The 12,379-nt window shown below is 39.7% G+C and overlaps 1 protein-coding gene across 1 annotated transcript; it reads left to right on the forward strand.

Annotated features, from left to right (window-relative positions):
* The first annotated feature begins 8,048 nt into the window (after positions 1-8,048).
* Positions 8,049-8,830, forward strand: LOC117557590 (lactose-binding lectin l-2-like). Its single transcript, XM_034233477.1, has one exon. The coding sequence runs from the start codon at positions 8,263-8,265 to the stop codon at positions 8,740-8,742; it is 480 nt and encodes a 159-aa protein (XP_034089368.1). The 5' UTR covers positions 8,049-8,262; the 3' UTR covers positions 8,743-8,830.
* The last annotated feature ends 3,549 nt before the right edge of the window (positions 8,831-12,379 follow it).

Here is a 12,379-nt window from a genome sequence, read left to right on the forward strand (position 1 = left end):
ATATGGAATGCAGTTGGAGGTCAACCAATCACAGAGCTTGAGGCAACGCGGAACAATAGCTGAGGATTATGGGTAGTGTAGTGTCTTCGGCCATCCTAAACTGAACAAATATTTGTTTCTCCGAATCGAAGGGGACAATTACAAAAGCATTTTGCACAATTTAAACCAATCAATGTTGTGTAATCAACAAGGATAATCTGGTGTTTTTGAGTTGATGAGTAGTGCAGATATCACTGTAAAATCAATCGACATTAAGGAGAATACTCACTTCCGGGTGTAAAACCCTCCGTTATCCAATGGGAATGGACGCTCACATTGCTCTCCGTAATACAATAAAGGGGGCATGATCAAATCGGAATATAATGTTATTTTTAAAAAAACGTTAACTAAAAGGGAACAATCTATTGGACACAGCTGAAGCTCTGGCCTTCCTTAAAAACTAACTAATTTAATAACAATCACAGTTGTATTACACACAATGCACTGTTTTTTGAGAACAAAAAATCGTAACTAATGCACCATAATACATTCTGACGAAAAATACAAATTATTATGAATACAAATAAAATAAAAAGCAGCCTCCCGCGAGTTACTACAAGCTATAAAGTAGATTTAAAAAACGTTTTATAGAATAAAAGCTCACTGCAGGACGTTGTAGAAATGCGTGTATGCACCACGACAAAAGAGCCTCATTCACTTTACATTGGGGTTGTTTGCGTGGTGCAGACACGTAAATGTAACAAAGTTCGTGACTCCACCACGCAATGCGGTGTTAAGGAGTCGTGGTGGAGTCACGCATTCTGGTGAGATCAGGTTTATCTTAAAACTAGTGTTAATTTCGTCAGCTATTTTTTTATTTAGTTTTAGTCTTAGTCCTGTGTTAAATTTCCTTTTTAGTTTTAGTCATATTTAGTCACCTTCATCCTGTTTTAATTTAGTCAAGTTTTAGTAGACTAAAAGTCTGAGCATTTTAGTCTTATTTTAGTCAAAGAAAACTAATTATTTTAGTCTACTTTTTGTCAATGAAAACTGTTGAGTCTTTTTTAGTCATCAGATTATATAGAACATTTCAGTCAAACTAGTCTAGCCAAAACCAATAATTTGGTATTCGGTTAACGCGACCACTGCTCCCAAGCCCTGTTGTTGCCCTTTTATTTTCTGTTAAATAAGGTTAGTTAGACCATGAGTTAGACCCGAGTCTTCCTGACGGTTCATAGTCTGCCGCTGGCCCGGTATAATGCAAGTGTACCGCCGTGCGCAGCACAGACACACAGCTGCTGTCCAGCCGCAGCACAGACACACAGCTGCTGTCCAGCCGCAGCTCCGGAAATGGAACTGCTGGGAGAAAAACGGACTATCAGAGATGTAACGTTATCTTTGATAATATTTCGTCTCCTCCTTTTTCGTCAACGAAAGTAAAGAGAGATGTTGGCATAGTTTTTATTTAGTAAACTACATGTCACTTTTCGTCAACGATATTGCATGTTGATTTCGTTACAGTTATTGTTTCAGGGTTCTTACACCTTTTCCAAAGTCAAATTCAAGGACTTTTCAAGCATTTTCAAGGTGCATTTTCAAGCATCTTACAGCTGTTGTAAATTACATATTTATATACACATACTTATTCTCAAATGATTATTTCCCAACCTCACATTAAATCAGATGTTCTTTATGCTATAAACAACCAAATGTGTGTTTCACAATAGCATTCTACATGAGGATGACAAATTAAAGAAAAGAAAACTAAATTTAATATTTCAAAATGAGTGACCCATCTGTACGTAGACTGGACATCCCATATAACCTGGCTGAGCCAATATAAAACAACCAGCCAAATAACTTCTCAATACATTATTGATTACTATTTTTGAGGTACTTTTAGGTTGGCAGTAAACATAAGTCAGAGGTAAATGGTGTACTTTTACTCCACTACATGTATTTAATACCTTCAGTTACTTTATAAACTAAAAATATAATAAAGTGTTAAATCAGCCTTTAGTATGGAGTAAATTCAGAAGCTCCCTGCAGTATACAAAGTCATTCAAACTAGCTGCACCTTTACCTGCTTTGAGAACACTTTAATGATCAATCATTATAAAACATATCATATATATTATTCTAAAATGGACTAATCTGCACAATGACTATACTGTCGCTACTTTAACTATATTTTGATGATAATACTTTTCTACTTTTACTTGAGGAACATTTTGAATGCAGGACTTTTACTGTAACAGAGTATTCCTACACTCTGGTACTTCTACTTTTACTCAAGTACAACATCTGAGTACTACTCAAGTACAACATCTGAGTACATACTTTCACTACAAGATCTGAGTACTTCTATACTTTTACTCAAGTACAATATCTGAGGAGCTACTTATTCCACCTCTGGTAGCGTATTAGCCTGAATTGTAACCACAAAATCAGGCAGAGCTGCATAAAAATAGACTCACAATGGTAACAAGTGGAAAATAATATTTACAAATGTGTATAATGATTTGTCATTTTGACTACTCAAGACACCTGACTTATACATCTTCAAAGGAAGACTGTGTTCATTCTACAATTACATGGGATTAAAGCAACATGTAGTTTTCACTTGTATAATACTTCAAGATTTTATATTAAAGCCTGTTTCTAAAAGTATCAACCATAGCGACGAGGTCAAATCCTTAGTTTATAATTTATAACATACTAACAAGCTACGGTCTAATGTTTCGTGCCTGCGTCTTTTTGTCCGGTCGGGTCTTGGAAGACCCGAAGCTGTGTGGTTCAAAAAAACATGTTCTTACTCAATATCAAGCCACGATTATTGTTTTTATTTTAAATCGTATAATGTCAGGCTTTTTTTGCCGTCTGCGAGGAAAATAAATGGGGCTCAGAGCTTCAGAATACTGAAATCTGTATTGATTTTTTTCCTTCCAATTTGTTATTATTTGTGACCCGCTCTATTGAAATCAGTCAAAAATCGCAACGGCTCATTTAAAAAATAAACGTGGATGTGTGTAAAAAAAACTAGTTTTTCAGGGTTCGGGTGTTTTGTTTGATTTTAAATAAACAAAGTCTTGGCTTTCAGAACATGAAACTGTTATTGCCGAAATCTCATGATAAAACATGTTTGAAGCTTGTAAAGGAAAGAAGAGGCACCTCTCTGGCATAGCTTGTGTTTAGCAACTGAGATATGACATCTTATTGAACCAGGTCACTGTTCACCAGTTACTCTGTTAACGTACCTTTGGCCACAAGACACAGATGTACACTTACTGTGAAAGTCCTTTTCGTGATATATGCAACATAATGGCTCACTTTATTAACAAGGAAACAATGCTTTATTCATCACACACTTTGACAGTACATTTCCCCTTTAAAGCCAGTCTCCTTAACTGTTGCTGAACAGCAGACAGCAGCCTCTAAGTTATAGAAAGGTGCTGAATGTTTCAAATGTAGCTTAGTAGTAATTTAGCATCTGGGTACAAGGGTTTGCTGGTGTAACATTAAACAAGTGAAAAGAGTCAGTCTGGATTGCAGATTTTTTTTACATGAGGCACATCATTTCTCTTTATTCTGAGAAACACTCTAATTTTAAAGATTATTTTTGTTAAACCTATTCAGCAATTGTTGGTCAGCAAGATCTACTAAATCAGAGCTGTGGTCTGTTCCTATTCAGTGTCATGGAAAGGCCTTGTGGTAGTCATTTGACTATTACCCTGTACGTTATGCCCACACAGACATCTCTGCTCACTGTTATTAGAGCATACGTATTGTACTATATTCCTGATTTTATTGTATATAGTTTATATTTGTGTTGCGGTGACAGGTTCATGTGCCATGTTTAGAGCTTTAGTGAAGTGCAATTGCATTTTCTGAAGGAAATACTTTTGTGGTTTGGAGCTACATGCTATAGTAATGTAAGAGTACCTGTTGTGCCTCGTGGCCACTGGAGGGCAGCAGAGGAGCAAGTCAGTGCGACGATCAGTTGTGAATGAAAAGAAAAATGAGACGGATTACATTACATTGAGCTGACGCTTTTATCCAGAGCAATTTACAATACATTCGACCAGGAAGACACAACCTTGAAGAAAACAGAATCATATAAGTACATCAGGTTTCATAGAGCCAAACATTTCAAGTGCTACTCAACTGGCTATATATAAGCCAGTCCTTTATTAGTATATAAGTGCTCTGTTAGCAGTTCTTTGTTAGTAATTCTATCGCTCGAAGTGGAGTCGAAAGAGATGAGTTTTCAGTCTGCGCCGGAAGATGTGCAGGCTTTCTGCCGTCCTGATTTCAATGGGGAGCTCATTCCACCATTTTGGAGCCAGGATAGCAAACCCACGTGTTTTTGCTGATGGGAACTTGGGTCCCCCTCGCAGCGAGGATGCAGCGAGTCGTTTGGCTGATGCAGACAGAGCGTAGTGCACGCGCTGGGGTGTACAGTTTAACCATGTCCTGGATGTAGGAAGGGCCAGATCCATTCACAGTATGGTAAGCAAGTACCATTGTCTTGAAGTGGATTCTAGCAGTTACCGGAAGCCAGTGAAGTGAGCGGAGGAGCGGCGTGGTGTGGGAAAATGTTGGAAGGTTGAAGACCAGACGAGCCGCTGCATTCTGGATGAGCTGCAGAGGTCGGATGGCACATGCAGGTAGACCAGCCAGGAGGGAGTTGCAGTATAGTCTAGGCGTGAGATGACGAGAGCCTGGACCAGAACCTGCGTTGTCAGACACAAAGCAATAAGTCTCCCCTGAAATAAATAAATGTTGTATACGATATATCCATACAAGCTTATGGTCTTTTTTGCCTAATGTTCATCTTCATTTTGCACAAGCTGGGAATTATTTGTGGTAATGTGGTGGCTCAATTAACGGTTTACAAACCTTTAGTGTGATGGGCATCTTGGTCTTCACTTGCTATAAAAGCGTTTTAAAAACAGACCATTATCCCTCCCGACCAACATCTTCTGGAGATTGTAAAGAACATTTGTTTTGGTCTGGCAATGTTTAGCACTGCCAATATTTGACTTAATATAATTTACTCCTTGGAAAAAATGTATAGAAGGTTTAGTGCGACATCTCCAGGTGAGCAGGTAGTCTGTTTTTGCTTATGTTAAGGTGTGGTTGTGTTTAGTGTTGCCAAGTTCAGTTGACCAATCACATATTAGGCCAACAGTGAAAACACCCTCTCTGATGCATATGTGGTAACTGTGGCCACCTTTAAATAGCTGACAACACCAACTCCTGTTAAGGGGATGGAGGAACCTGTGGACCCTCAATCTAAATCCAAAGTTGTTTTGCAGATGTTGGGGCTTCCCTTCACAAGGACAATAACAGAGGCATTCATTACCAAATAGAATGCAGCTTTATGTCACAAATATACATGTTAAAATGTCAATGTTCAGCAGCTATCAATGGGTAAAAGGGTGAACATACTTTACACTATAACATTGTGTGTTTACCCTCCTCAGATGTGCAGGTCTGGTCCACAAGGTCACAATGCCTGCTAACTGTCAGGGACAAAAACAGAACAAAAGCTTGCACTACTCAAAGCACAACTTCTACAGTGAGAGTTAGATTACTCACCCTTTGAAAGTGTCCCACCGTGCAGTCCCTACACTGAAAGCAGACAAGGTTCCCCCACAGAGGGAGAGGAACCTGTAACACAAACAGTCAATTATATTGCCCACAATCTGCACACAAGAAAACAATGGACAGAAAATAAAACAAAAAAAGCACTAGACAGTAGTCTTTTTTAAAAAACAAACGCAACATAATAGTAGCCAGCTCAAACACCAATTCAATATAACATTAAAAGAAGGTTAAAAACCAGGCTTAATTTTACAGAGCAATAGATCCTCCTGGCTCAATCCAGGAGGGGAAACGGTCATACTCAGCTCCATGTCCGGCGCCGTGGGAGGGCCAGGCCCTCCCATTTGACATTCCTGCCCTCCCCCAATAAACACGACTTTTATTATTTATAAGAAAATATATATATATTTTTTTTTAATTATAAATAAACTGAATTTGTATGCTACGATGTATGTGATGTCAGATGGTAACTAAAACAAAAAATCGCAGGCTACGTCAGATAAATTCATGTGTCTGTTGTGATTTGTGATTCGTCCACATTTAGACCAATCACAGCGTCACACTCTGCCGCCTATTCTGGATTTGGTTATTGTGCATTCTGTAGACTCCCATTTCTGTTTGAATTACAAAATGGACATCAGAAATTGGCTTAAAAGGTCTAAGGATTTATTAAAACAGGGCTGTCAACATTTGAGTTCAGCTTTGAGTGAGATTTTGTTTTGGTGAACCGAAAAAAGAAACGTTCATGTAGGCTACAGTGTTACAAATGTATTGAACATGTACAAACTAGGGTTTCCCATTAATGTACCGGGCGCTACAGTGGAATATGCACAAACACAGTGTACCCGCGACTCTTACAATCAAGTGCTATTTTATAAGTGGGGGGGGGGGGGGTTCCTCACCTCCTCTAGGGGGGTCGTGGGCATACTCCCCCTGGAAGATTTTTGTTTTAAATATTGAAGTTAAATTCATCAACCTGGTTCATTTTGAGAGCCAAATGAATTTATGGATACATCTCTCAACATCCATATGAAACAGAACTGTAAACAGATTTTCTTTATGGATATTTTACAAATCACTCACCTTTTAAACTGTATTCTTGTTTTACTGTCATATAGTATTTCATAACTGTTTTTCATTTATTCTCATAAATGGTGACCAAAATGTTTGAGACCCACTGAGATAACTAGACTAAAGTTAACTATCTAAACACTCAGAGAGTCCCTTACCTCACTGATCTGTAGTTATCTCTCAGTCTGACAGCAGAGAGCTCTACACTCCTTGTTTTAGAAACAGCTTCTAATATCCGTTAGCGCAGCTAGCTAACCAGATGCTAGCAACAACAATGCAAATAGTGAATTTGGTAGAAATATACTGTATAATAGTAAAGTTATTCAAGATAATGCCATATTTATTGAAGATTTTACATTAGCCTATAAATATTCCCCCGAATTATTAAAATGTATATTCTTCCAAACTCCTTGCTGTAGTATGACACACAGGAGACTATTGATGTGTGTAGTGAGTTTGGTAGTAATAATCTGTATAATAGTGATTGAATATTATTGTATTCTCTTTTTTCGGAGATGCACTTTGCAGACGGTCCCTGAGCACTCGTTTCTTCCCCGGCTGCAGATAGAGACCAATGTAATGTGTCCAGCTCGGAGGACGGCGCGTATTGGCTTTTTTTTTGATCAAAATGTGATTGTAGTTCGTTGTCCTCCTTACCACGGTACTTAGGAAACGTCATTTGTGTCTGAATAACGTTTTGTTCATGAGTTATTGATCCGTGAAATCCGAATCTCCCAATATCGTTCCAACTTTACTGAACTAAGCCAGAAGACCGTCTCATTTCGTAGACCGCTCGGTTTGCTGTTCCTTCACTTTATTTTTATATTTATATACATTTATTTTGGATGAAACCTTTGCGTGAGGAATGGCATGTGTGGCGTGAGTGCGTGAGATATGGGTTAATTGCGTGACTCTCATGCTCAATGCGTGAGTGTTGACAGCCCTGATTAAAACGAAATAGCTCTGAAAGAACTGCAGCCGATGGTGCTGCTGGCGACCCTGCACCTCCAGCAGCACGCCTTAATGTCACAAGCTTGACCTCGGCAAACCCCGGGTCTGCTCAGCTCTATGGATTAAACACAAAAACAGATGTTATAAATAATAATAATAAAAGCTAGAATAAAGTTAACAAACGTCCATTGCCAGTTTCCCGGGTTGCTTGGCTGGTTATGAGCACTTCTACACTCTGCAAAAACACGTAGGCTACAAGATGCTGAAAAACGATTACAACGTTTACCATATTAAAACACATAGGCCTAACGTATCTTGCCCTCGCCCTAATACAATCCAAACTGAGACACTTCCATAGGTTAATTTAAAAGACCATAAAACCACCTTAAAACCGCGAGTCCTACCTTGAGGGAGATAACGGTGAGCACCCAGCCAAGAGAAAGGTTAACTGAAACTGCCGGCGAAAGTTTTATAACTTACATTTTACCGATCACCGGTCATGTGATCACGTCACGTGACAATGACGTCACATTCCCACACATATATAAAGAAGCAGCCTGTCACTTGAAGCTTCACAATCTCCATCAACGGTTCAGTGCAACTTCAACAGACAGAGACGGTGACATCATCATCATCATCATCATCATCATCATCATGCTGGTTTTCCTCTTCCTGTTGGGCCTGGCTCTGGGTGCTGTGTCTTCTTCAGATGACCCTGAAATGGTGCTTGAGCGTAGCAGCTGTCCCTCATTCTGGTTCTCCTTCAACGGCCGCTGCTACAAGTACATCGCCACAAAGATGACCTGGGCTGATGCAGAGCTCCACTGTCTGTCCCAGGGAGGCAACCTAGTGTCTATCCACGGTAAACGAGAAGAGTCTTTTGTCAAACTCCTGATCAAAAACTTTGACCTTGCTCAGGGACCAACATGGATCGGACTCAGTGACATCCACAAAGAAGGAAGTTGGATGTGGTCTGATGGGTGTGTAGCCAAGTTTTTCTTTTGGAAAAAAGGAGAACCAAACAACCGAAAAGGTGAAGACTGTGTACACAACAACTGGTCAGGGATGTGGAATGATAGGAGGTGTTCAACAACTCTTCCCTCAGTTTGTGCATCTCGCACAACTTGTCCTTAGCAACTGAGATGTTACGTATTCACCTGTTTTGTTAACATGCCTTTGACAACAATAAAGACACAGATGTACACTTGTATATGTGTGTGAACTGAAGTCCTTTTTCTAACCTTTATTTTCATGAATGTTACATATTCACACTGGTCGCTCCAGGGGTTAATCAAAGGAATTATTTCTACACCTTTTTAAAAAATATCGTAAATAATATTGATGAACTATTACATTTTTGCCATTGCTTATTATGCCTATTTATTTTAACCACAGTTGTATATCATTCAATTATCACATGTGGTCAGGTATTTACGGCACCTGGTGTGTGGATGACGAATGGGCTGAACCTGCTCTTTTCTGTTGACCTTATAGTCCTGCTTTGGTTATTGTTTGTGTTATTTTGTTCAATCAACATTAACTTTTGCACAGATTTTATTTAGGAATGCTTCAAAGTGATGAGTCTTAGAGACGTGATTCATTGGGAAAAGTACCGTCACTAATGTTCTGGTTATGGGAACAACAGGTGTTTAATGGACAGGGACACTACTTATCATGTTTCTCTTTCACATGGCGTGAAACTCAAAAAGTGGCAGCATGGTGAATTGTTACAGACATGTTTATCATCACCTGCGTCTCAGAATCCAATGTGTTTCATATAAAATGAATGATTATTGGTTTTTGTTGGAAAACAAAATGAATTATTCAAAATATATACACTTGTATATATTGACAATTTAAATTAGAAAAATCAACCTTCATGGGTTTTTCCTTTGTTTTATTTGAAGAGGTACTGGAAAATAACCGGGTGAAACAAAAGTGCCCACTCTTAGCCCGGCCTAGAAATGTGCGTAGAAACCCGTTGCCTCAAACCACTTACGTTTTTACACAAGCAAGAAACGTAACCGGTTAAGTTGTATACACGTAGAACTAAGTAGACTTATCTTAGTTTCATTAGTTCACATAAATGATGTCTTGGTTGTATGAAATAACTTGTATAAGTTAAATATAAATAACATTTATCACTGCTTAATATCATGTGTTAATATAACATGTATTTTAATCAAATTAATTGTACCATTTTGATTTGGGGATTGCATTTATACATTGTTTCAACAGAATTGTATGGAAGGGAAAACATGAAACAATACCTTTAAAATATTCCAATGTTTTTATTGACAAAAATAACCTTGTCAACCAGAAGACAAGTAAAGACAGGAATTAAAACCCACAACATGTAACATTCTGACAGTGAAAGGTCAGCGAACAGTGCTGAACATTATGATGTCACTGGTAGCAGCTGAACAGCAGTACAAGTGTCAGTGCATTTCTTTACATTGTAAGCTGGTTCTTCAATGTTTGCAACCTTGGCTTTAGTTCATCTTGGCCCAACGTGAGAAGAACCTTTTGGATGAACTGGAATGTGAGCATCATAGGCTTGGGGCAGTTGAGATGCAGTGCGTATGTAAGACCAAACAGCATGAACTTCGCGTTTGGCAGGTCTTGGATGTTGGCGATCACAGCTTGTCCCTCAAGGATGATCTTCAGCGAGATGAAGATGAGGGACCAGCACCTTCATGCTCAACCAGGAGGATCCCAATTTCAAGGTCGCGGAACGAGTCCTCATCATCAGTGTCCTGAAACGACAGCAACATAAGAGCACAATCAGGACATGTTTCATTAAATAACCATAAATAATGCAATATAGTCATAAAAGAGTCAGACACATGAGGGAAGGTGTGAGTTGGTTCTGCTGGAATAGAGCACAAACAGATCACTCAAAGAGGTTAGAAAGAGCTGTTGCTATAGTGTTGACTGAGAAATCATATTTTCGTTGTCATCGCAATATGAACACGCGTGATAAAAAAAAATAGCAATAAACAATTCATGAGAAATTATTTAATTTAGGATGGTATCGAAACCCCAATATTAAACGTAACCCACATTTGGTCTGCATGAACTGTTTACCTCAGTTTGCCACGTATCTTAAAACTAGTGTTAATTTCGTCAGCTATTTTTTTATTTAGTTTTAGTCTTAGTCCTGTGTTAAATTTCCTTTTTAATCATATTTAGTCACCTTCATCCTGTTTTAATTTAGTCAAGTTTTAGTAGACTAAAAGTCTGAGCATTTAAGTCTTATTTTAGTCAAAGAAAACTAATTATTTTAGTCTACTTTTTGTCAATGAAAACTGTTGAGTCTTTTTTAGTCATCAGATTATATAGAACATTTCAGTCAAACTAGTCTAGCCAAAACCAATAATTTGGTATTCGGTTAACGCGACCACTGCTTTCTCCGGCCTGGAGAGGTTGTACAGTTTTTTTGTGGTAAGGGAGCAGCTCAATAGCGCAGTCATAGGGCCTATGTGGTGGCAGAGAGAGGGCACGATCCTTGCTAAACACAAGTTTAAGGTCATGGTACTCGCTAGGAACAGATGAGATATCGACCCCCTCAGCTGGACTAGGGGAAGAAAATGCAGTTTTAGCTGATCCTAGGCAATGTGAGTGGCAGTGATTACTCCAACCAGTAATGGAAACAGTTGCCCAATCTATCTGGGGATTATGAACCTTTAGCCAGGCTAAACCGAGGACAACAGGTGACAGCGGAGAGGAGATAACAAAAAGTGCTACAGTCTCTTGATGATTACCGGATATGGTCAGCGTAATGGGAGCTGTGCGGTGCGTGACCTCAGCTAATAGTCTGCCATCTAATGCTAACACTTCTTTGGAACAAGCCAGTTCAACGGTGGGAATGGACAACTTAGAGATGATGCCAGAGTCAATTAAATTGTCATCAGCACCAGAATCAATGAGGATCTGGAGGGGATATGTGTCCTGTAACATACCTGCGATTTGAATACGACGACCAGGGGATGAGGAAATGGAAGAATGGCTCACCAGCGTTCCCCTTATGGCTGATGAGCCCGCTCTTTTGGCATCTTGGGACACGCCGCGATGTAATGGCCCCCTTGTCCGCAGTAGTTGCACAACCTCAGACGGAACCTGCGTTGGCGGCGCTCTGCTTCAGTCAACTTCATCCGACCGATCTGCATGGGCTCCTCCTGGTGAGGCGTGGGTTGAGATGCTGGCGAGAACGGCAAACGAACACTGGCGGGCTCCGGAGGTGGGCGAGGAACAGCTGGTGACACACAGGAAAGGGGGGAAGGGAAGAAGGCCCTCTGCCTGACTGACCTCTCCCTACGTCTCACCCTCAACCGGTTATCTAGACAAATAGCCAGACTAATTAACTCCTCTAAGTCGGAAGTCTCGTCCCTAGCGGCTAATTCGTCCTTGATTTCGTCCGCCAACCCTCTTAAAAAACACACTCTGTAAAGCCGCTTGGTCCCAAGTACACTCTGCAGCTAAATACGGAAATCAAGGGCATATTGGGAAACTGAGTCTCTTCCCTGACGGAGAGAGAGAAGCTGGCTGCCTGCCTCCTTACCCCTAACGCAGAGACGTGCACACATAGACTCTAGGTAGTGCTTGAGCACCTGCCCGTTTTGCCCTCAGGACAGCAATGTGCCCTTTTGAAAGTTCGTTTTTTACAGTTTTTTATTTAATTTTTTTACAGTGTACTGTATGTGGCTCATGGTAACATCGATCAATTCTGGATTAAAAGCTTCTAATATATACAACAATGCCCCAAATGCGC

This window comes from Gymnodraco acuticeps, unplaced genomic scaffold (genome assembly GCF_902827175.1).
Source record: "Gymnodraco acuticeps unplaced genomic scaffold, fGymAcu1.1, whole genome shotgun sequence".
Classification (NCBI taxonomy): domain Eukaryota; kingdom Metazoa; phylum Chordata; class Actinopteri; order Perciformes; family Bathydraconidae; genus Gymnodraco; species Gymnodraco acuticeps.

Bases quoted from the DNA above. Each gene is read 5' to 3' on its own strand.
- LOC117557590 (XM_034233477.1), top strand. From the start codon at position 8,263: ATGCTGGTTTTCCTCTTCCTGTTGGGCCTGGCTCTGGGTGCTGTGTCT.